This window comes from Macaca nemestrina, chromosome 11 (assembly GCF_043159975.1).
Source record: "Macaca nemestrina isolate mMacNem1 chromosome 11, mMacNem.hap1, whole genome shotgun sequence".
NCBI classification, from domain to species: Eukaryota; Metazoa; Chordata; class Mammalia; order Primates; family Cercopithecidae; genus Macaca; species Macaca nemestrina.
In genome coordinates this window covers 139,604,680-139,624,841 of record NC_092135.1, presented here as the reverse complement: position 1 = coordinate 139,624,841, position 20,162 = coordinate 139,604,680, and the positions used below count along the sequence as shown (strand labels likewise).

General features: G+C 59.3%; 2 protein-coding genes across 14 annotated transcripts in view; one reads left to right on the top strand and one right to left on the bottom strand.

Annotated features, from left to right (window-relative positions):
- Positions 1–1,325: 1,325 nt before the first annotated feature.
- Positions 1,326–15,327, top strand: LOC105473761 (serine/threonine kinase 25). Of its 8 annotated transcripts, none has more exons than XM_011727738.3 (13): positions 1,494–1,616; positions 1,977–2,106; positions 6,466–6,524; positions 8,838–9,068; positions 9,749–9,805; positions 10,247–10,355; positions 11,111–11,268; positions 11,355–11,540; positions 11,745–11,890; positions 12,179–12,293; positions 12,702–12,773; positions 13,826–13,962; positions 14,651–15,327. In XM_011727738.3, exons 5-13 carry the CDS (start codon positions 9,770–9,772, stop codon positions 14,688–14,690), a joined length of 999 nt encoding a protein of 332 aa, XP_011726040.1. In that variant the 5' UTR covers positions 1,494–1,616; positions 1,977–2,106; positions 6,466–6,524; positions 8,838–9,068; positions 9,749–9,769; the 3' UTR covers positions 14,691–15,327. The 8 variants fall into 8 exon arrangements, 7 of the variants coding, with proteins under 7 accessions (XP_011726040.1, XP_011726036.1, XP_011726038.1 ...); XM_011727736.3 differs by having other exon boundaries at positions 1,525–1,678; XM_011727734.3 differs by lacking the exon at positions 6,466–6,524 and having other exon boundaries at positions 1,502–1,616.
- A 183-nt stretch (positions 15,328–15,510) lies between these two features.
- LOC105473764 (FERM, ARH/RhoGEF and pleckstrin domain protein 2) overlaps positions 15,511–20,162 on the bottom strand; it is a 148,675-nt gene continuing 144,023 nt past the window's right edge. For 5 of the 6 annotated variants that reach the window (XM_071073768.1, XM_071073765.1, XM_071073766.1 and 2 more), the window contains 5 exons: positions 19,155–19,273; positions 18,656–18,819; positions 17,290–17,397; positions 16,908–17,059; positions 15,511–16,333 (listed from right to left, as the gene is read on the bottom strand). In XM_071073768.1, coding sequence (XP_070929869.1) covers positions 16,216–16,333; positions 16,908–17,059; positions 17,290–17,397; positions 18,656–18,819; positions 19,155–19,273 — 661 coding nt within the window. In that variant the 3' untranslated portion in view covers positions 15,511–16,215. The remainder of the gene's footprint in view (positions 16,334–16,907; positions 17,060–17,289; positions 17,398–18,655; positions 18,820–19,154; positions 19,274–20,162) is intronic. The other variant, XM_071073767.1, reaches the window with a different exon arrangement.

Here is a 20,162-nt window from a genome sequence, read left to right as displayed (position 1 = left end):
TCCCAAAGTGCTGGGATTACAGGTGTGAGCCACTGCTCCCAGCCTCTTCTAGACACTTCTGAAAAGTGCAGCAATTACCACACGAAGGCCAGAGATGCAGCAGGCATCTATTTACACACATTCAATACATATATTACCTTCATATATTACACATTCATTCAACAAACTTACTGAATGCCTGTCATGGGCTGGCATGGTCCTGGGCACAGCTCTGCTTGCAGGAAGCCCACTTCCTCCTGGGGAGTCAAAGCACAAACAAAACCAAGTCAGTATGTAAACAAGCAGGGGTGATGAGATGGGGACCCAGGGGTTCAAGGGGCTGTCCTGGATGCATGACGGGGAAACATGGCTTCTTAAAGGACTTGGCAGCGCACCATGAGAAAACACGCACCAGGGAGCAAACAGAAACGCCAGAACCCTCTTGAGGAAGGAGGGGTGTGAGGTGGTCAGGATAGTCATCTGTGCTGAGCCATCATGGAAACTGAGGGCCTGTAAGGGTGGACACAGAGTGGAGGACAGACAAATCTTCCTCACCGGACAGGTGGGGATCCCTGCGGTGCACCAGGGGAATGCACACAGGGGGCACTATGACCTGGCGGCCCACGGGGCAGGGGGGCGCACCAGGTAGCCTTGGGCTCTGCAAGTCCCTCCCTGACCTTGGGGAGGTGACCCCAGTGCCACGACGGTTTCCAGCAGCAGTCACTGTCCTGGGCGGGTACCGCGCTCTAGCCCAGGTGGGTCCCACAAAGGTGTGACCAAGGATGTCCTATGATCACCCCTTTACAGGTAAGGAAACTGAGGCAGAAGATGCGAAGCTCGCGCAAGGAATGGGCTGTGCAGGTAGCTTCTCCAAGGCTTGCTGCGCCCTGGCCTGTGCGCATGATCCCGAGCGGGGTCTCGGTGCGAACAGGCGTTTCGCGGTGTGACCAGCGCCGGCTTATCTCCGAGCCGTGAGGAAAAGGCCAACAGCCTGGGCGGCCGCGGTGGATCCTCGGGGCGAGGCGGGGAGGGCGCGGGGCCTTACTGGCCAGCTCGGACCAGGGCTGCGCAGGGCAGAGCCCAAGGGAAACGCCGCGCGGCCGCCGTCACGTCGGAGACGACGCCCTGCAGGCGCCAGCAGACGCAGAAGGCCAGCGAGGGCGAGGCACGGAAGACGCGACGCGACAACGACCACGTGCCCCGCCCGCCCCGCCGCGCGCCCTGCTGGGAGACGCAGTCCAAGCCTTTCGGGAGCCGAACTCGGGGTCCCAGAGAGCCTCGCGGCGCGCATGTGAGCCCCGCCCCTCTCTCGCGGCCTGCCGGGACTTGTAGTGCAACGCCAGCAGACTTCCGGGCCCGGAATGGGCGGTGGGACTCGGGGTCCCAGAGAGCCTCGCGGCGCGCATGTGAGCCCCGCCCCTCTCTCGCGGCCTGCCGGGACTTGTAGTCCAACGCCAGCAGGCTTCCGGGCCCGGAATGGGCGGTGGGACTCGGGGTCCCAGAGAGCCGTGCGCGGGCCGCGACGCCGAGTACCGCCCTCGCCGTCGCCTCCTCCGGGCTTTCTCCTGTCGCTGCCGCCACCGCCGTTGCTTCGCGGGCTGGGAGGCCCGGGGTCCCCGGGCGAACAGAGGCTGCGGGTGGGAGCCTTCGCGGGCGCTGCAGAGCGGGCCGGGGGAGGCCGGGATGGAGCCCCGCGGAGGTGGGCGCGCTGCCGGGCGCGCGTTAGCGGCGATTGGGGAGGGGGCGGAGGGAGGGGCCCGGGGCGGGGCTCGGTGGCGGGGACTCCGGGGCGGGGGCACCGGGAGGAAGCTGCCTCGGAAGAGGTGGGGGCGGGGACGGGAGGGGCGGCGAGTCCCAGGGAGCCTGGGCTGTAGGCCCGGGCGTGGCGGGGCCCCGATGGCCTGGGGGTCTCCTGGGGCCCCCCTCCAGCCCGCCGCCCCGGAGCTCGGTCTCAGATGACTGAGCTGGGCGCCGACCGCTCCTGCTGCCCCTCGCAGTGGACTGACGCCGCAGGGGCGAGCGAGCCGGCTCCACGCCTCTCCGCGGGATCCAGACGCCTCTCGGGGCTGTCGGCGGAGGGTCTGAGGCGGCCCGGCCATGGCTCACCTCCGGGGATTTGCCAACCAGGTGAGGAGGGTGCGGTTCAGCAAGACTAGCGGCCTCTCAGCGAGGGGCGCCAGAGCTTCCCGGGGGCTCCGAGGGGCGCCTCGCCGGAGCGGGCGGTGGGTGAGGGAAGGAGCGCGCGTCGTGCGACCAGCGGAGCCGTCCTGAGGTGGGCGCAGGGCGGCCCCCGGGCTCTGCCGTGTGCTTGTGGCGTTTTGCGTGGTAGGAGCTCGCAGACCTCTTGACACCGAGCCCCGGGTGGCTCCGCCTGTGCGAGGGCGGCGGAGGTGCGTGAAGAGACACCGGCTCCGGGACAGGACGCTGCCCCCAGCGCGGGGCGGGAACCTCGTGTCGGCATCTGAAGGCAGTGGAAGGTCAGGGGCCACACTGCGGCCTGAGCCCGGGCCACGGGTCGTTCCGGCCGTTCTGGCCGTGTTGGGCTGGGCGGGGGCCGTAGAGGAGACCCTGATGGGCGCTGAGGGGCTGGGAACGTGGAGAAGCCGATCTGAGCGGCCGGTGTGCAGGGAAGGCGGAGAACGCGTGTGTGCTTTGGCCCAGGGGAAGGGAAAAGGCTGCTCTGTTCAGAACCGTTTAACCCCTGCTACGGGCGGTTGCCCGAACGGGAGGCTCGTCATTCCTCTTTGAAGAAGTCGGTTCCACTATGGAGCCACCTTGAAGCGTCTGGTGGGACAGCCTCGGAGGGAACCACTACAGCGAGCCCTTAGTCTGGAACGAGGACCAGCTGCTGCCGCCACAGGGCATGCCAGGGAAGGAGGGTGGGGACAGCCAGCCTGGGACCTGGAGACTTGCACTGTGTACCTCTCCCCATTTTTTTGACTCTGGCTGCTGGGTTTTTTTACGTCTTAGCGTTCGGTTTTGCTCTCCTTGATGCCTTGGCTCTGCCTAAGGTGTTGGAATCGCCGCTAAAATGTGTGGCCCTCCTTGTTCACTCCTCTGTGCTGAATTCCTGAGAGCTGGGTGTGCAGTGGAACAGGAAGGGCGTCTGTCCGCACAGGGGCAGGAACTGGAGTCAGGGCTGCTTTGGAGGAAACTGGACCAGCCTAGAGACCCGGAATACCGTGTGCAGCTCTTGGCCAGGCAGCCTGGACCTGCGCGGTCACAGATGGGACTGGGGCTTGCTGACTGATGCTGAATTAAGCTAACAGATTTTTGACTTTCTGTATCTGGTAACTTACATGACTAAGGTGCTGGGAGAAAAATCTGTCACCAGTTTATTTTATTTTTATTTTTTATTTTTTTGAGACAGTTTCACTTTTGTTGCCCAGGCTGGAGTGCAATGGCGCAATCTCAGCTCACTGCAACCTCTGCCTCCCAGGTACAAGCCATTCTCCTGTCTTGGCCTCTCGAGTAGCTGGGATTACAGGCGTGTGCCATCACGCCCAGCTAATTTTGTATTTTTAGTAGAGACGGAGTTTCACCATGTTGGTCAAGCTGGTCTCAAACTCCTGACCTCAGGTGATCTGCTTGCCGTGGCCTCCCAAAGTGCTGGGATTACAGGCGTGAGCCACCGTGCCCGGCCACCAGTTTATTTTTAAGAACTGCAGAAATAGCTCCTTTGGGTCACGGGATGAGAAATTGGAGCTCTGAGGTGCCCTGTGACTGTGTGCTGTTGGTTCTTGGTGCGATCAGACCCAGGGAAGGGAGTGGGTGCACTGGGGAGGGAGTGTGGGTGCACTGGGGAGGGAGTGTGGGCACTGGGGAAGGGAGTAGGCGCACTGGGGAAGGGAGTAGACGTACTGGGGAGGGAGTGTGGGCGCACTGGGAAGGGAGTGGGCGCACTGGGGAAGGGAGTGTGGGCGCACTGGGAAGGGAGTGGGCGCACTGGGGAAGGAAGTGTGGGCGCACTGGGAAGGGAGTGGGCGCACTGGGGAAGGGAGTGTGGGCGCACTGGGGAAGGGAGTGTGGGCACTGGGAAGGGAGTAGGCACACTGGGGAAGGGAGTGTGGGCGCACTGGGGAAGGGAGTGTGGGCGCACTGGGGAAGGGAGTGTGGGCGCACTGGGGAAGGGAGTGTGGGCGCACTGGGGAGGGAGTGTGGGCGCACTGGGGAAGGGAGTGTGGGCGCACTGGGGAAGGGACTCCAAAGGTAGGAAGCACCTTTTGTCCTTTTAGGGGTCCTTCGTCCCAGCCTGGATGATGAGAGACTTGACTTCATATAGTGGCAGAAAACCTGAGGGGCTGTGGTTTTCTCCTGAGATGGTTGCCGTGGTGTCCGTGGACCTGTGAGCAGCCCCTTTGTGGGAGAGTGGGGTGCATTCCCCCCACAGCCTGTGCTCCTGCCTTAGGCTTCTCCCCTCTACCTGGCCAGTTCCTGCCTGGCCCTGGAGGGCCCGAATGGCTATGGGGTGCCAGGGTACTGTATCGTCACTCAGCTGCTGCCTGTCAGGTGGCAGCTGGGGGTGTCTCAGCTGTGTGTGCTGGGTTGTTCGCTTTGTTTTGTGGGGCAACACTGACAGCAGACACATTGACAAGTGCAGGCCCCAGACCTGGCAGCCCCAGGGCTGATGTGGAGAGCAGGTGTCCACCGCCAGAGTCATTTGAGTGGCCTGAGTGATCGTCCAGGCCACAGCTGCTGCTACATCCAAAAGAGGATCCGCAGCCTGCAGGCCAGAGGCCCACTTACCCTTTCTTCTCCAGGTGGGGGTGAGGATGGCTTGCCTTGGCTTGGCCTGCGATGTCATTGTAGGGCCAGGATCACAGCCAAGAGGGTTCCTGTCACACAGTTTCTGCTTGGACTCGTGAGCCCTGGCTCTGGCTTGGGGGTCCACTGTGCTCTCCTGCTCTGGAGCAGTACAGGTCTGAGTGCCCACCCAGGGGTTTCCCTTCTTGGGCTGCTGTGATGGAGCAGACTCAACTCCAGGCCCTGTGTGGAGAGCAGCATGGCCTCAGCAGGGAACAGAGCAAAGCAGGAGGATGCATCATCCATAGAGGCCTGAAGAGTGGGAAAGAGATCCCTAGGAGTCAGAGGCCTGGTGGTGCTGGGTAATGCTGCCAGGCCATGGCCCTGCCTTCTCCAGGCCCTCTCTTAGGCCACCTTAGACAGGAGTAGACAGGGGGACCCAAACTCAGGGCGCCAACCAGACCTCCTGGAGTCCTCCGGAGGACTCCCTTGGGGTCTTTCCGGGTGCCTGGGCAGGGTTGGGTTGAGGCCGAGGCCAGGCCTGCAGGCTAATGACTTGGTGGAGCAGTCTCCCAGGGCCTTGAGTAAGCGCTGATGGACTGAGCAAATGGAGGATTTGGCAAGGTGGCGCTGGGCCTGCTGGAGGAGGAGCAGGCAGAAGAGGGGCTGCTTCTGCGGATCACTGGAGGTCAGGAGTTCGAGACCAGCCTGGCCAACATGGTGAAAACCCGTCTATACAAAAAAAAAAAAAAAAAATTAGTCGGGCATGATTGTGGGTGCCTGTAAGCCCAGCTACTCAGGAGGCTGAGGTGGAAGAATCGCTTGAACCTGGGAGGCGGAGGTTGCAGTGAGCCGAGATCACGCCACTGCACTCCAGCCTGGGCGACAGAGCGAGACTCTAGCTTAAAAAAAAAAGAGGAGCTGCTTCTTAACCTTGTCCTGCACCTGGCATCCAGGACTGGGCCAGGAATGGGTGGTTCTCCACCAGAAATGGAGCAAACAGGGAGGAGGAAACGGAGATGATGCTCTCCATGGCAGGAGGGCGATATTTTAACACTGACTCCTTACCCATGACAGCCTGTGGGCTGATGAGCTGATGCTTTGACATGCACCTGTGGTCCCAGCTACTCAGGAGGCTGAGGAGACCAGCCTGGGCACACAGCAAGACCCCCCATCTTAAAAAAAGAAAAGATTGCATGTTCTGGGCTGCCTTTCCTTTCAGATGGGGGCCGGTGCTGATCTCATCTGTGCCACCCACCCCCAGCCTGGAGACGCTGAGCATCTGACTTGTCAGCTCTGAATTTTTCCTGGCTTCTCTTTAGAACACATGGTCAGCAGTAGTGGTGGGGCTGGGGGCAGACACAGCTCACCTTGGCCAGCATGACCAGAGGGACCCCAAGCAGCACTCAGCTCTCTATCTGGCTGAGTTTCTTGACCTTGGCTTTGGGGACTCCTGGTAGCAGGTGGGCTCAAGGCACCCCCTGCTGTTTCCTCCAGTGGTACTGGCTTTAGGACCAGCCTGCTGGTACTGATGAGGGAATGAGAAAGGTCATTTTTGACTGGACCAACTGTCTCAAGTGACCAGACCTTTGGGCTGAGCAAGGGTCTGTGTGTACACTGCAGTTGGCCTGCTCTAGCTGCTGCATGGAGGCCACCTGCACACCCCCAGGCCTTGACAAGTCAGCCTTGCAGGGAAGGGTTAGGTGGCCTCTGGCCCTCCCCTAACTGCCTTTCCTTCCCCAGAGTTCCTGTCACCTCAGGGTCTGGGGCTCAGAAAGGGATGTGTAGCAGCATGTTTCAAGGTGAGGGCCTGTGTGCCGCCCCTTCCACCCTCCTGGTTGCAAACCCTGGGAGGTCAGCTAATTGGCAGTTTCACAAGGAAATGTCGCCTTGGGCTGGTGCAATGTCCAGTTGGCTTCAACCAACTCCTCTGCTGGGCTTAGGCCTGGGATGGACCCTGCACACGTGTCCAGGGGGTGAGCGTGGGGGCTGTATGTGGTGTACCCCATCCTTGGAGGGCACGGTCTCCCCAGGCCCAGGAACGTGGAGGGCACCCCCATCCAAGGACCCGTCCTGTCTTCAGCACCAGAATGAGTTGGGCCTCAGTGTTTTGGGGGCATAATTAGTTGTTTTGCCTTTTTTTTTTTTGAGACGGAGTCTTGCTCTGTCACCCAGGCTGGAGTATAGTGGCACGATCTTCACCTCCTGGGTTCACGCCATTCTCCTGCCTCAGCCTCCCAAGGAGCTGGGACTACGGGCGCCCGCCACCACACCTGGCTAATTTTTTGTATTTTTTTAGTAGAGATGGGGTTTCATCGTGTTAGCCAGGGTGGTCTTGATCTGCTAACCTTGTGATCCGCCCGCCTCGGCCTCCCAGAGTGCTGGGATTACAGGCGTGAGCCACTGCGTCCAGCCTGTTTTGCCTTTTTATGCTGTGCCACACTAAATTGGCATCAAGACCCTTGATGTTGTGGGGGGAGGGGCCGTGCATGGTGGCTCACACCTATAATCCCAGCACTTTGGGAGGCTGAGGTGGGCAGATCACCTGAAGTCAGGAGTTCAAGACCAGCCTGGCCAAGATGGTGAAACCTTATCTCTACTAAAAATACAAAAAATTAGCTGGGGGTGGTGGTGCATGCCTGTAATTCCAGCTACTTGGGAGGCTGAGGCAGAAGAATTGCTTGAACTCAGGAGGCAGAGGTTGCAGTGAGCTGAGATGGTGCCACTGCACTCCAGCCTGGGTGACAGATTGAGACACCATCTCAAATAAGTAAAAAAAAGTATGGAGGCCTGAGGACACACCTCTCCTGGCTTCCCCTGGACTCTGGGCCTGGGTCACAGACCAGGCACCTTCCACACCGGTGGCTCAGAAACTTTCAGGCGTTGCTTCTTTAAATCTGAGGACTGTGGGAGGCAGCTTTCTGCATCAAGAAAGCATCAGTTTCTGACCCAGCGCTGGTGTACTTGTCAGGAGGACTTACGTAGGGGTGAGGGAAGCCCTTTCTAAATATGTGGCTTTTAGGAGTGAAGGAGAGCTTGGTTAACACATACCGAGAGTTTTTTGTTTTTGATGAGTTTTTGTTTTTTTTTTTTAATTTAAAAATTTTTTTTGAGACAGAGTTTCACTCTTGTTACCCAGGCTGGAGTGCGATGGCCTGATCTCGGCTCACCACAATCTCCACCTCCTTGGTTCAAGCGCTTCTCCTGTCTTGGACTCCCAAGTAGCTCGGATCACAGGCATGCGCAACCACACCCGGCTAATTTTTTTGTATTTAGTAGAGATGGGGTTTTACCATATTGGTCAGGCTGGTCGTGAACTCCCGACCTCAGGTGATCCATCCGCCTTGGCCTCCCAGAGTGCTGGGATCTCAGGTGTGCACCACCAAGCCTGGCCTGTTGAGCTTATTTTTTAATAGTTTCAGATTTATAGCAAATTAAGAGCTCCCAATCCCCTAACCCCCAGGGGCTATTAACCTATTAACATCTCTCATGGGGCTGCATGGTAGGTTAGATGAGGCAACCTTCATGCCTTGTCATCACCTAAGGTTCCTGTTTCCAGCAGGTTCACTGAGTTGGCCTGGCCTCTTTATACTTTCTGGGGACTTTTTCCCTTGCATGGAAAGTTGGGTTTAGGTTTAGGCTTTTTTTTTTTTTGGAAACGGAGTTTGATTCTTCTTGCCCAGGTTGGAGTGCAATGGTGCGGTCTTGGCTCCACTGCAACCTCTGCCTCCTGGGTTCAAGCAATTCTCCTGCCTCGGCCTCCCAAGTAGCTGGGATTACAGGCATGAGCCACCACGCCCAACTAATTTTTTCATATTTTTATTAGAGATGGGGTTTCACCATGTTGGCCAGGCTAGTCTCGAACTCCTGACCTCAAGTGATCCACCTGCCTCGGCCTCCCAAAGTGTTGGGATTACAGGCGTGAGCCACTGCACCCAGCCAAGTTTAGGTTTTAAACAAAAAGGGGTAAAGGAAGAAACCAGAGAAGAATTGAGGCGCACTCGCTCGGACTCCCCCTTCCCTACAGGTCCCTTCCTCCCCAGCAGGGCAGCCTCTGCCTGTCCCAGCCTCTCGTGACTGGCACTGTCTGCCCTCTGTCCCCACCGGCCCCTCAGCACTCTCGAGTGGACCCTGAAGAGCTCTTCACCAAGCTTGACCGCATCGGCAAGGGCTCGTTTGGGGAGGTCTACAAGGGCATCGATAACCACACCAAAGAGGTGGTGGCCATCAAGATCATCGACCTGGAGGAGGCCGAGGATGAGATTGAGGACATCCAGCAGGAGATCACCGTCCTCAGCCAGTGCGACAGCCCCTACATCACCCGCTACTTTGGCTCCTACCTAAAGGTGCCTGTTGGGGGGAGGCGGCGGCGGCCCTGCTGGTGCTGTGCCCGGCCCTCTCTTCCATGTCAGAGGGACTGAGTGACATGCCAGAGGGTGCAAGGCGGCCTTGACAGTTCAGTGCATGCCCTCCAGGAAATTGCCCTGGGCAGGCAGGGTGCGAGCAGGGTCCACGAGGGTCATTCGGCTCTGAGTGGCCATTGGGACCCACTTGCCTGCCTGTGGTAATGCAGTGAGGGCGCTGCCAGGAGCACTCTGGGGCGCCCCTGCTGGCAGTGGTGAGGGCCTGTGAGGAGCAGGTTTCTGGTGGTGCCAGGGTCTGGGGTGTAGGGAACGCTGTGGCCATCCTGCCCAGGAAGATGATGGGTGTGTTGGGCCATGTGCTTGCCAGCCATGCCCTCTTCCCAGCCCTGTAGGACTGGCTCAGCAGCCTGGCTTTTGACGGGGTCTTGGTGAAGTAGACTCAGCCACTGTTCTGTGTACTCAGTCCGTCCTCTGAGCATCTGTAGCAGCAGTGTGGCAGGCGGGGAGATGGGCAAGGCCGAGGGAGCCCCTTCCTGTTTAGGGTTCTTGGCAGGGATGGGACCCGTGGGGCCTGGGCCCTGGCTGACTCCGGCCTGACTCCCACCCTGGAGCATGCCCTTCCTCTCACTGCCAAATGCTGATGGGTTTGTCTCCGGTCCCAGAGCACCAAGCTATGGATCATCATGGAGTACCTGGGCGGCGGCTCGGCACTGGACTTGGTGAGGCATAGGCCATGGCAGTGGGGGGTCATGCAGTGTCCGAGTCCCCTGCTCCTCAGACTCATGGGCTCCAGGGGCCACCTCTCGTTTGGTGTCATGGCACATTAGGTGTTAATTACGAATCGTCTAAAGCAAAAATGAACTGCCATCCGCACGTCTGCCCAGTTGGTGCTGAAAGGGGTCCTGGCCTGTGGGAGTGGGCGGGGGCAGGCACGCTGGGAGATGGTTGGGAGCCTGTTTTTCTGTTACATGACAGTAAAGCGAAGCCGGTTTATATGCTTTAGACCACCCCACTCCCGTCTGAAAGTTGTGTTTGAGAAGTAAAGGAACATGAAGCCCCAGCTATCTGCAGGGACAGCCCTCCCGTCAGAGAGACAGGAGAGCTCAGGCGTTGGGCCTGGGACAGGAGCTGAGGCCCTGCTGTCCCACCTTCCTCTCCAGCTTAAACCAGGTCCCCTGGAGGAGACGTACATTGCCACGATCCTGCGGGAAATTCTGAAGGGCCTGGATTATCTGCACTCCGAACGCAAGATCCACCGAGACATCAAAGGTCCTGCTGGGGGTGGATGTGGCTCTTGTAATGTCCTGAGCCCCACTGACCTTAGAGAGGCTGGGGCCTGTGAGGGGCAAGTGGCTAGTGGTGCCCAGCGTCTGGGGTATAGAGAACCCTGTGGCCACCCTGAAACTGAGCAGTTGTCTTGCTCCATTTCCAGAAGATACTGTTTGTAACAGTTTCCTTGTACGCTGAGGAAACCAGCTGTGGACTGAGTGTAGGAACAGCCACGCTTGGCCAGAGTTGTTGGTTCCCGGTGGCTCACAGCACAACAGCAGGTGTAGGCTTGAGTAGCCCCAGCGTGTGGTCTGGCCCTGCTAAGTGCAGACATGAGGTTGGGCCAGCCTGTGGGGAGGGACTTGCCACCGGCACCGAGTCATCTCTCTCATGTAGGGGACAAGTCTGGTGGAGCAAGGGGCTTCCTGGCAGGCCCATGGTGGCCACACCCTTGGTCAGGGTCACCTCTGTGGTAGCCCCCAGTGGGCGAAGTCGCCTGTCGTTGGGATTTGTTGTAAAAGCCAAATGCAGGGAGAGCCCTGGAGGTCGGAGTGGAGACCTTAGGCTCCTTCTGGCAGTGCCCCTGTGGCCCTAGGTGGCCCTGGGTTTGAGAGTGGCAAGGAGGGCTGAAGTCCTGAGGACAGCCCTGCTGTGCCCTAGGAGGCCAGGTGGATGATACCCTGGCCCTTCTCAGGGGGCCCTGGGTGGAGCCACGTGGAGCCTGGCATGACGTCTGCCTGTCCTGTGTCAAGCAGCTGCCAACGTGCTACTCTCGGAGCAGGGGGATGTGAAGCTGGCGGACTTTGGGGTAGCAGGGCAGCTCACAGACACACAGATTAAGAGGAACACGTTCGTGGGCACCCCCTTCTGGATGGCGCCTGAAGTCATCAAGCAGTCGGCCTATGACTTCAAGGTGGGTGCAGTGGGTGGGCGGGCGGGTGCGGGCACCACGCCTGACTGGGGTGCTCAGGGCAGCGACAGTCCTTGTGTTCTGTCCAGGCCGACATCTGGTCCCTGGGGATCACGGCCATCGAGCTGGCCAAGGGGGAGCCTCCAAACTCTGACCTCCACCCCATGCGCGTCCTGTTCCTGATTCCCAAGAACAGCCCTCCCACACTGGAGGGCCAGCACAGCAAGCCGTTCAAGGAGTTCGTGGAGGCCTGCCTCAACAAGGACCCCCGATTCGTAAGGCCCGCCTCTGGCCTGGCCCCTTCTGGACGGGCATATGGAGGGAGGGCATTTGCTTGGGGTGGGCAGCACAGCCCGGAGGCCTAGGCCCCCCAGCCTTGTAGCCGTGAGGACCTGCCCCAGTCCAGGCTGCCTCACATTTGCTTTCCTGAGGCGGAGCTTGGCTGGGCCAGTGACCGATGTTCCCCTGACCCCGCACAGCGGCCCACAGCCAAGGAGCTCCTGAAGCACAAGTTCATCACACGCTACACCAAGAAGACCTCCTTCCTCACGGAGCTCATCGACCGCTACAAGCGCTGGAAGTCCGAGGGGCATGGCGAGGAGTCCAGCTCCGAGGACTCTGACATGTAGGGCCTGGTTTATCCTCACGGTGACCCTCGGTGTTGTGACGTGGGTGGTCCCCACTCCAGAAGCAGGGGCGTGGGCTCTAGGGGTGAGAGTGACCAGATAGAGTATTGGGCAGGGACCCCCTTAAGGCTGCAGGACAGGGCCTGCTGAGGCATCAGTTGGACTCCGTGGCCTGGCAGAGCGCCGCCCAGTACCTCGGGTTTCCCTTGGCCGTGAGGTGTGCCCTGAGGCCCTTGTGCCTCCTGGCCCTCCCCCCACTGACCCTGGCAACTCTTCATCCTCTTCAGTGATGGCGAGGCGGAGGACGGGGAGCAGGGCCCCATCTGGACGTTCCCCCCCACCATCCGGCCGAGTCCACACAGCAAGCTTCACAAGGGGACGGCCCTGCACAGCTCACAGAAGGTCTGTTCCCGGCCTGGCCTCTGCCTGCTGTGCACCCCTGGGGCTGGGTGCGGGACCCAGCTTTGTCCACCCAGTGTCTGGGGCTTGGACAAGGAGCTTGGGAAAGGCAGGGGTGGTCTGAAGCCCACTGTGGCACTGGGCCTGGTGTGGAGACCCCAAGCCCCAGCATGTGCTGGGAAGATGAGGGCCTGTTAGGAGCCAAATCTGTGAGGAGAGGGTGGGTGGGAGTTGCAAGCCCTGAGTCAGGCCATCTGGGTGGCTTGATGGTTTTGGGGCCAGCCCTGGGCATGTGCCGTGACAGGCTGCTCCCAGTCTCCATCCCTTCAAGGCTAGAGCCTGAAGGGATGGGAGTGCCCTGCCTGTCGCCTGCACTGCCCTGCTCACCCTGGGCCTCCACTTCCTTTGCAGCCCGCAGAGCCTGTCAAGAGGCAGCCAAGGTCCCAGTGCCTGTCCACGCTGGTCCGGCCTGTCTTCGGAGAGGTGAGAAGGGGGCTGGGGCTGGGGCTGGGGCTGGAGCCCCGCCAGGGACGAGGCTGGGACGCTGCTCCGCGGGGATGTCCCCTCACAGTGCCGTGGGGGCAGTCTCAGCTTCTCGGTTTCCTGCAGCTGATTATGGGCTGGGTTTCCTGAGTAGAAGGAGCAGAATCTGCTGTGATGACCTTTTGTGCTCCCAGACCTGCCAAGGTCCTCTGGGTTCCCAGAGCGACTTTTGTTTTCTTCAAGTGCAAACACAGATGACCCTTCTATAGAGAAAGCAGAGAAGATGTAGTCGGGGTCCATCCAGGGCAGGTGCCTCCCTGGTTAGTCACATGACCTTGCATCAGCGTCACCTGCTAATGGGCAGTCGGCACCATTCTCAGAGATGTGATGCAGCCAGGAGCTCTGTGCCCAGGGCGTGGCCAGTGGGCTTGGGCCCAGGTGTGCTCTCCAGGAGCCCCTCCTGGAGCCTGGGGAGGATGGAGGATGTGGGTGAGAGGTGGTGACAGGAGAGCCTGCCTGAGGATGGCAGAGGGTGGAGCAGTCGAGGGACACTGGCCCCAGCCCATGTGGAGGCCCCAGTGAAGCAGCCACTCAGGCCCAGGTCCCGGGCAGCCTGCTGACCTAGCCACAGCCCCCGAGGGTGGGTGACACCCGGTGATAGAGGCTTGGAGCTGGTGTCTTGATGGAGGTCAGATCTGGGCCTGGTCGTGCTTTGGGAGTTTCTGGGCTTTGTGTTTTTGGGTCTGATCGGACCCATTCAGTGGCTTCCATGATCCTCAGCTGGGAGGAAGCCATCTGGTCCCCTCCTGAGAACCGAGGCCCGAGATTCCCTGGAGTGTAGAGGGAGGGTAGGGGCTGTGGGGAAGGACCACTAGAGTCCCCATTGGCAGGGCAGGCTTCCTTGGGCCACCTCACTTCCTGGCTTGCTGAAGGGCTCCCGGGTCCTAGACGAAGGCCTTGAAGGCCTCCAGCATGACTCTGGCCGAGCAAAGGAGCGGGCTCTCCGAGGGCTGTCCTGGGGTCCAGGGTCAGGCGAGGTGGTCTCTCCATAGCTCAAAGAGAAGCACAAGCAGAGCGGCGGGAGCGTGGGTGCTCTGGAGGAGCTGGAGAACGCCTTCAGCCTGGCCGAGGAGTCCTGCCCCGGCATCTCAGACAAGCTGATGGTGCATCTGGTGGAGCGAGTGCAGAGGTGAGGGTGGCCGGGCCATAGGGTTGGGGAGAGCACCCCCGCCAAGCAGCAGCTGGACGTGGGGTGAGGTCCAGTGCTCACTCGTGGGTGTGGCTGCGCTTGGAACTACATGGGTTCGCTTCACTCCGGGAAGGGGCGGCATGGCATCCTCTTCCTTGTTCGGACCCAGCTCACAGGGCCATGGAGATTTTGGGGCTGGAGAGAGTGGGCAGGGCCTTTCCAGTCTAAGTGTCTGAGGAGCGTCTCAGGGTCCTGGCCTCAGTGGCCACACGACTGTCCTCAGCTGACCTCTGCCACCTAGTGGCTCCCAGGAGCTGCTCTAACACGCTGGCGGCAAAACGTCAGAGCTGCCCCTGTGCTGACCTGAGTCCTTCGCAAAGAGGGCAGGACAGATACTGGGCCCTCCACCGCCCAGTGGATTTAGGGTCCAACCGCCATGCCGCCGGCAGATGCCCTAAGTCCTGGTCCACACCCAGGGACCCCTTCCTGGCACCCCTGGGCAGCAGCTCTGGGGGTGGGGTCTGGGCCAATCAGTGCTGCTCCTGAGACCCTGTGCATTGGGGACACTTCAGACCCACGTGGTGCGGTGGCTTGTCAGGGCTGCCACCGCAGACTGCACACCCAAGAGGCCGTCAGGAGCCTGGGCACAGAGGTGCATGCACACAGAGGTGGGCTCTTCTCTCTGCAGGTTTTCACACAACAGAAACCACCTGACATCCACCCGCTGAAACGCGCTGCTGTTCAGATAGGGGACGGAAGGTCCTTTGTTTTTGTTCTGAGCTCCATAAGAACTGTGCTGACTTGGAAGGTGCCCCGTGCTGTTTCGTGCCTGCAGGGACACGTCAGATCCTGTGGGCCTCACATGCCAGGTCACCGTCTCCTTCCACCCCTGCAGTGTGCTGTTCTGCACGTCAGGGGATGCCGTTCCACATATCCACTGCCCTCCTTCCTCTCCTGGCCCAGCAATAGAGCTCACGGGGGCTCCAGCAGCCAGCATGGTCCTCATGAGCTATGCCTGGGTCTTCTGCAGACTCATGCAGCCCTATGGCCGCTCAGACCAAGGCGCAGAGCAACTATCAGGGCAGCTCTGCCTCCTCCTCCCATGAGATGGGGAGAGGCAACAGGACAGCCCCCAGAGGAGTGCCCTGGCCGCTGTCCTCCCAGGGCCCATGATGGCCATAGATTTGCCTTGTGGTGTTGGATCAGGTACTGTGTCTGCTCATAAGTACTTGTGTCATCCAGAATGTTTTGTTTTTTAAGAAAATTGAATTTACTTGTTTCCTTAAATATTCTGAGGTTAATATGTTAGTTTTCATAGAACATTGAGAGGCCCCTGCCACTTTCAATAAAGACCTGACTTGGAGACATACAGGTGTGTGGGGGGGCGGGCCCGGACCATGCAGGGCTGCAGCATCCCTGGTCCTGAGTCCTCATCACGGCACGCAGAGACTGCAGCCCAGCCACCCTTCAAAACTTCCCTGTGACTGATTCCTGGGCTCTGCTTGGCCCCCTGGAAGGCGAACAGAGCAGGCAGAGGAGTATGCAGGTGGGGAGATGCTGTTTATTTTTAATCAAATGTGTGTGAACAAAGCAGTCACTCGTCTACTTCCCGTTGGAAGGAATGCTGGGCACTAATAAATTAGAGGACCCCACCCTCCCAGGGCACAGGGGGACTTTGGTTTCTGCTTCTCCAGAGGTACACGGGGAACAAGCATGGCTTCTGCTAGACTTGCTGAGCTGTGACCTGCAGGGCGGGCCCCTGGGGCTGCCACTTGGTTCACCAGATGGAAGGTCAGCATGGCTGTGCCACACTTGTCTGAGAGGGTCCTGGCAGTGGGTATGCAGGGTGTATGGCAGGGCCTCTTTTCCAGTGCTTGCTCTAGGCCAGTCCTCAGCAGGGACCCTGCTCTGGGGAGAGAGGCAGGGTGTGCCCAGGCTTTGGTCCGATGCCCAGAGCACTGCTCAAGCCCTGTGTCTATGAGCCAGGGGCCTGGGGGCCAAGGCGTGAGCAGCTCCGCGCTCGAGACCTGCACATTTTTCTCAGGGCCCCAGATAGTGGGCGGCATGCACTGGGCCTTGGGTGGGGGGATGAAGCCCCTCCCAGATGTTACATGAGGCCCACCCACACTGTTGGTGCCAGTGGGGATCCACTGAGACTACAGCCACTTCCCATCTGATGAGAAGCCTCAGGACAGAGGCCACCTCTGTCCTGCTGTTCTTTATAGTTGTGTCCAGACCTGGGCAGGTTGAGCGTCATTCCTCCTTTCCCCTGACCATCCCCTCCAGCCCTGAGGAGGGTTGGGGACCATCCTGCACGATGCTCGGGGCCCTCCCAGCCGAGCTGCTGGCTCCCTGGATCACCTCCATCCACCTGGAGGAGAGGGCGGCTGTCAGACCAGTAAAGCCAGCTTGTGCTCACACACCGTCCCAAGAACAACCCAGGTTACGGGACAAGCAGGACAAAAGAAGGGTTAAAAACCTGGGGACGGGTGCAGTGGCTCACACCTGTAATCCCAGCACTTTGGGAGGCAGATGGATCACTTGAGGTCAGGAGTTCGAGACCAGCCTGGCCAACATGGTGAAACCCTGTCTCTACTAAAAATACAACAATTAGCCAGGCGGCATGGCACATGCCTGTAATCTCAGTTACTCAGGAGGCTGAGGCAGAAGAATCGCTTGACCCTGGAGGTGCAGGTTATAGTGAGCCAAGATTGTACCACGGCACTCCAGCCTGAGTGACAGAGGGAGACTCCATCTCAAAAAAAAAAAAAAGCATTGCTGTTTGTTTGGAAATGCTGGAAGCATTGCTCAGCCCTTCCTTTCCAGGGCCCAGAAAACTTGCCTCCAACACCATGAGTAGATATGGGAGCTGAGGAGATACCAATGTTCCTTGGGGTCCCACTCAGACCTGGGCAGCTGACCAAGGCTGCCTCCTACAAAATTACCTTTCAAATGTGTACTTGCTCTCAGCCCGGAAGAAGTAGACATGGGATTTGAACTGGAGCTTGAAAACATAGTCTTTGTGTATGCCATCGGCCTCCTGGGGGGTGCTCACGCTGTAGCCCAGCAGCGGGAGGCTGGCCAGTGGGTAGTCATCCTGGAAGACAGCACAGGGACACGGGTTCCAGGGGCTGGGTTGCAGCAGGGAGCGCCCATTCCTCTGCTACCTGCACGACGGTGGCACATACAAATGCTCACGGGCCAAGGGAGCACAGGGTGTGTGGGCAAAGCATGGGAGGGCAGAACCAAAATACAAAAGGGACACAGGTGGGGAGGGTGAGTGTCTGCCAGCATCACTTGCATCGGGCTCCAGTGAAACCCCAGTACCTGATGAGTTTTGTAGAAGAACAAACAGAAATTGGTAAAGACGACCCAGAGCTTCTGCCAGCCATGACTGTTTTTGAACTTTCTTAGCAGATATCCTGAAAGCTGGTTCTGTCAATAAAGGAAAAGTGCAGGTGCATTAACCAGCATCCAGAACCCCCAGCTCCATCTCCCTGGGGCCTTGTGGGAGTGGGTTTACTCCCCAAGACTAACTACCTGCATGCTTTCTCCGGCTGAGGCCTTGATTTTACCTCTGGACTGCTATGGACAGCAGCTTTATCAGTACTTAAATCCAACAGAAGCATGTTAAAAACCTAGAGTGACATTCCAGGCACCAAGTAAAATGAGTTCCTTTTCCCTGTGCATAATAAAGTTAGCATTCAGTAACCAACCATCCACAAACCCATCCAACAGCAAGAAGAGAGAAGACACTTTAAGAGATAGTGCATTGAGCCAAGTCTGGAAGGTTCTTTAAAATGATGGGTGGGGGAGAGGCAAGTAAAGGCACACACAAGATGCCCCACTGCAGCCCCATCCCTAAGCGTGTGGCATCTGTTCTGCCAGGATTAGGCATGGCTTTGGCGCTGGAGGGGCTCAGCTCACGGGGCTCACGTGAGCCTCCCGCCTTCAGGGCGGTGCTCAGGGGTTGCACTCTGTCCAAGATGGCGGGGGCAGGCCTGGCTAGGACCCTGCTCAGATCTCAGGTGTCCTGGGCTGGCCACAAGCTGGCGGGCTCATGTCAGGGACCTGCTGCACCCTGACCTACCCAGGGTCATCAGGGGAGAGGCTTGGGCTGGGGTAGCTCCTGAGCCCCTGCCCAGCAGATTGTGGCTGGGGGGGATTTCTGGGGAAACAGCAAGAAGGACAAGAGCTCTGGGTGGAGTAAGAGAGCAGACTTAGGGAAGGGTGTGGGGGCACCAGGCTGAGGAACCTGGCGACCCACAATGGCAGACGGGGCCCATGCAGTGAGATAGGGCGGACCACCCTCTATGGCAGGGTGCCTGGGCAGAGTCTCAAGCTCCAAGCCCAAGGTGAAGGGTTTCGGAGGCGCTGGGAGTGGGGGCTGTGGGAGGATATGTCTAAGAGGGCTTTTCTCAGCTCCACTACACACCAGCTCCAGGCCCTGAGGACATGCCCTGCCTGCTGGACTTCATCAGAGACACCAGACCTGAAACACCCTTTTCAAAGAGGGTTTGACTGGATGAGGGGTACTTCCCATACCACCTTCTACCACGGGGAGAGTAAGAGGCAGCTCTCTGGGGCCAAGCCTGCCTGCTGGTACCCTCCTGAGGTCCCCTCCTCAGCAACCAAGTGCAGAGAGGGCTGGGAAGCTTCCAGATGCACTGAGGTGATGCTCACATGGTCGTACCTCGACAGCTGCACTGTGGTCTGCCCTGGACACGCTGGTGTTCCGGTACCAGCACACGTGCATTGTGGTGTTGGCCCGATGCTGGCCATGCCCCTCTAGGGAGCTGCGGGCACCCCGAGCGTCATCTTCTGACTCCTGTTCCAGAGATACCTCGTTGGGGGATCCTGGGGAGAAGTCAGTGTCTCAGGGGGGACCCCCTGTGGCCTCTGCTTGCCAGATACTTCCACCCCTTGGGTTCCTCTCGGGTGGCCCTGGGGAAATGGGGAGCCCTTGGTGCTAGGCCAGCTGCTGGCTGAGAGCAAAACCACAGGTGCTTCTGCCAGAGCAGCCCGATTGACCCCTCTTCCCACCCAGGCATGAGGCGTAGCCTGAAACATTCCTTGTGGAAGGGGCTTGTGTGGGAGCTTAGCGGACCAATGGGGACCAAGGAAAACAACTTCCAGAAAAAGCCTACTTAGGTGTAGTGAAGGTGTCCTGGGGGGTCGTGGCCAGTACTCACTGGGGAGACGAGTGCACACGGTGCTGCCTGGCAGTGCAGGGGCCGTGTCACCGCCACTCTTGGTTGCTTGGATCGCGTTGTTCAGGTCAAGCATCCATTTCTCTTTCTCCAGCCGAGTGCTGCGGGGAGGAGGGGAGGGCGAGGCTCAGTGGCTCTGCTCTCCGTGTAGGGCCCCAGCCCTCAGGGGAGGGCGAGCCTTCACCGCACCTGTTCTCCCACATTCTGCTTTGTCCTGCCTGATGGGTGGAGAGGACTGGGAAACGTGTCCCCTCCAGCGAGAACAGCAGGGAGGAGAGCTGGGAGGGCCCAGCATCAGCCTGACCCCCAGGGTGCTGTGACAGGCTTGGGGGAGCCAAGGCAGTGCCCCGGTCCTAGAATGGAGGTCTGCAGGGGTGTTTGTTCCTGAAACAGTGTTCTCTACATCTCTGATACTGAAATGCAAGATTGGCCCTGGTTCATGATTAAGTGAACATTTCCTGGTAGGAATTGAGTGCCCTGTGCTCGCTGATGCTGGCCAGGGCGCTGCAGTCGGAGCTGAGACTCCTCACAGAGCACAGTGTGGTGCTGGTGACCGTGCAGGGGTCCCTGCATCCCGGCCACCAAATGAGCTCAGTGTCATCCTTCTGTTGATCTTATCTGGGGAGGAGGGAGCTGTTTCCACTTGCTTCTGTGCCATAGCCTGGTCTGTCTCACACGAGTCTATACCACACTGGGACTGGGAGGCAGTGTTTGGCTGGGCTGGGTGTAAGCTGCCCTGCTGGGGCTTTGATCACTAGCTGCTGGCACTTCTTGACGTGAGGGTTGGGGAAGCACCTGTGCCCTGGGAGACCACAGGAGCCTGCCCACTCACCCACCCCGTCTTTGGAGGCACTATGAACCAGAGGGCAGAGGGAGCAGCTCCACAGCACTGGAGTCTGCCACTTGTGGGATGTTGTCAGGGTCAGCAAGCAGCCCTGCCCCTGACAAGGGCAAGGCTGCTCCTTTGGTTGCATAACTTGGAAGCAGAGC

Bases quoted from the DNA above. Each gene is read 5' to 3' on its own strand.
- LOC105473761 (XM_024790383.2), top strand. From the start codon at position 1,935: ATGACTGAGCTGGGCGCCGACCGCTCCTGCTGCCCCTCGCAGTGGACT. The intron at 6,525-8,837 runs GTGAGGGCCTGT...CCGGCCCCTCAG, and splicing joins GTGTAGCAGCATGTTTCAAG to CACTCTCGAGTGGACCCTGA. The intron at 12,774-13,825 runs GTGAGAAGGGGG...GTCTCTCCATAG, and splicing joins TCCGGCCTGTCTTCGGAGAG to CTCAAAGAGAAGCACAAGCA.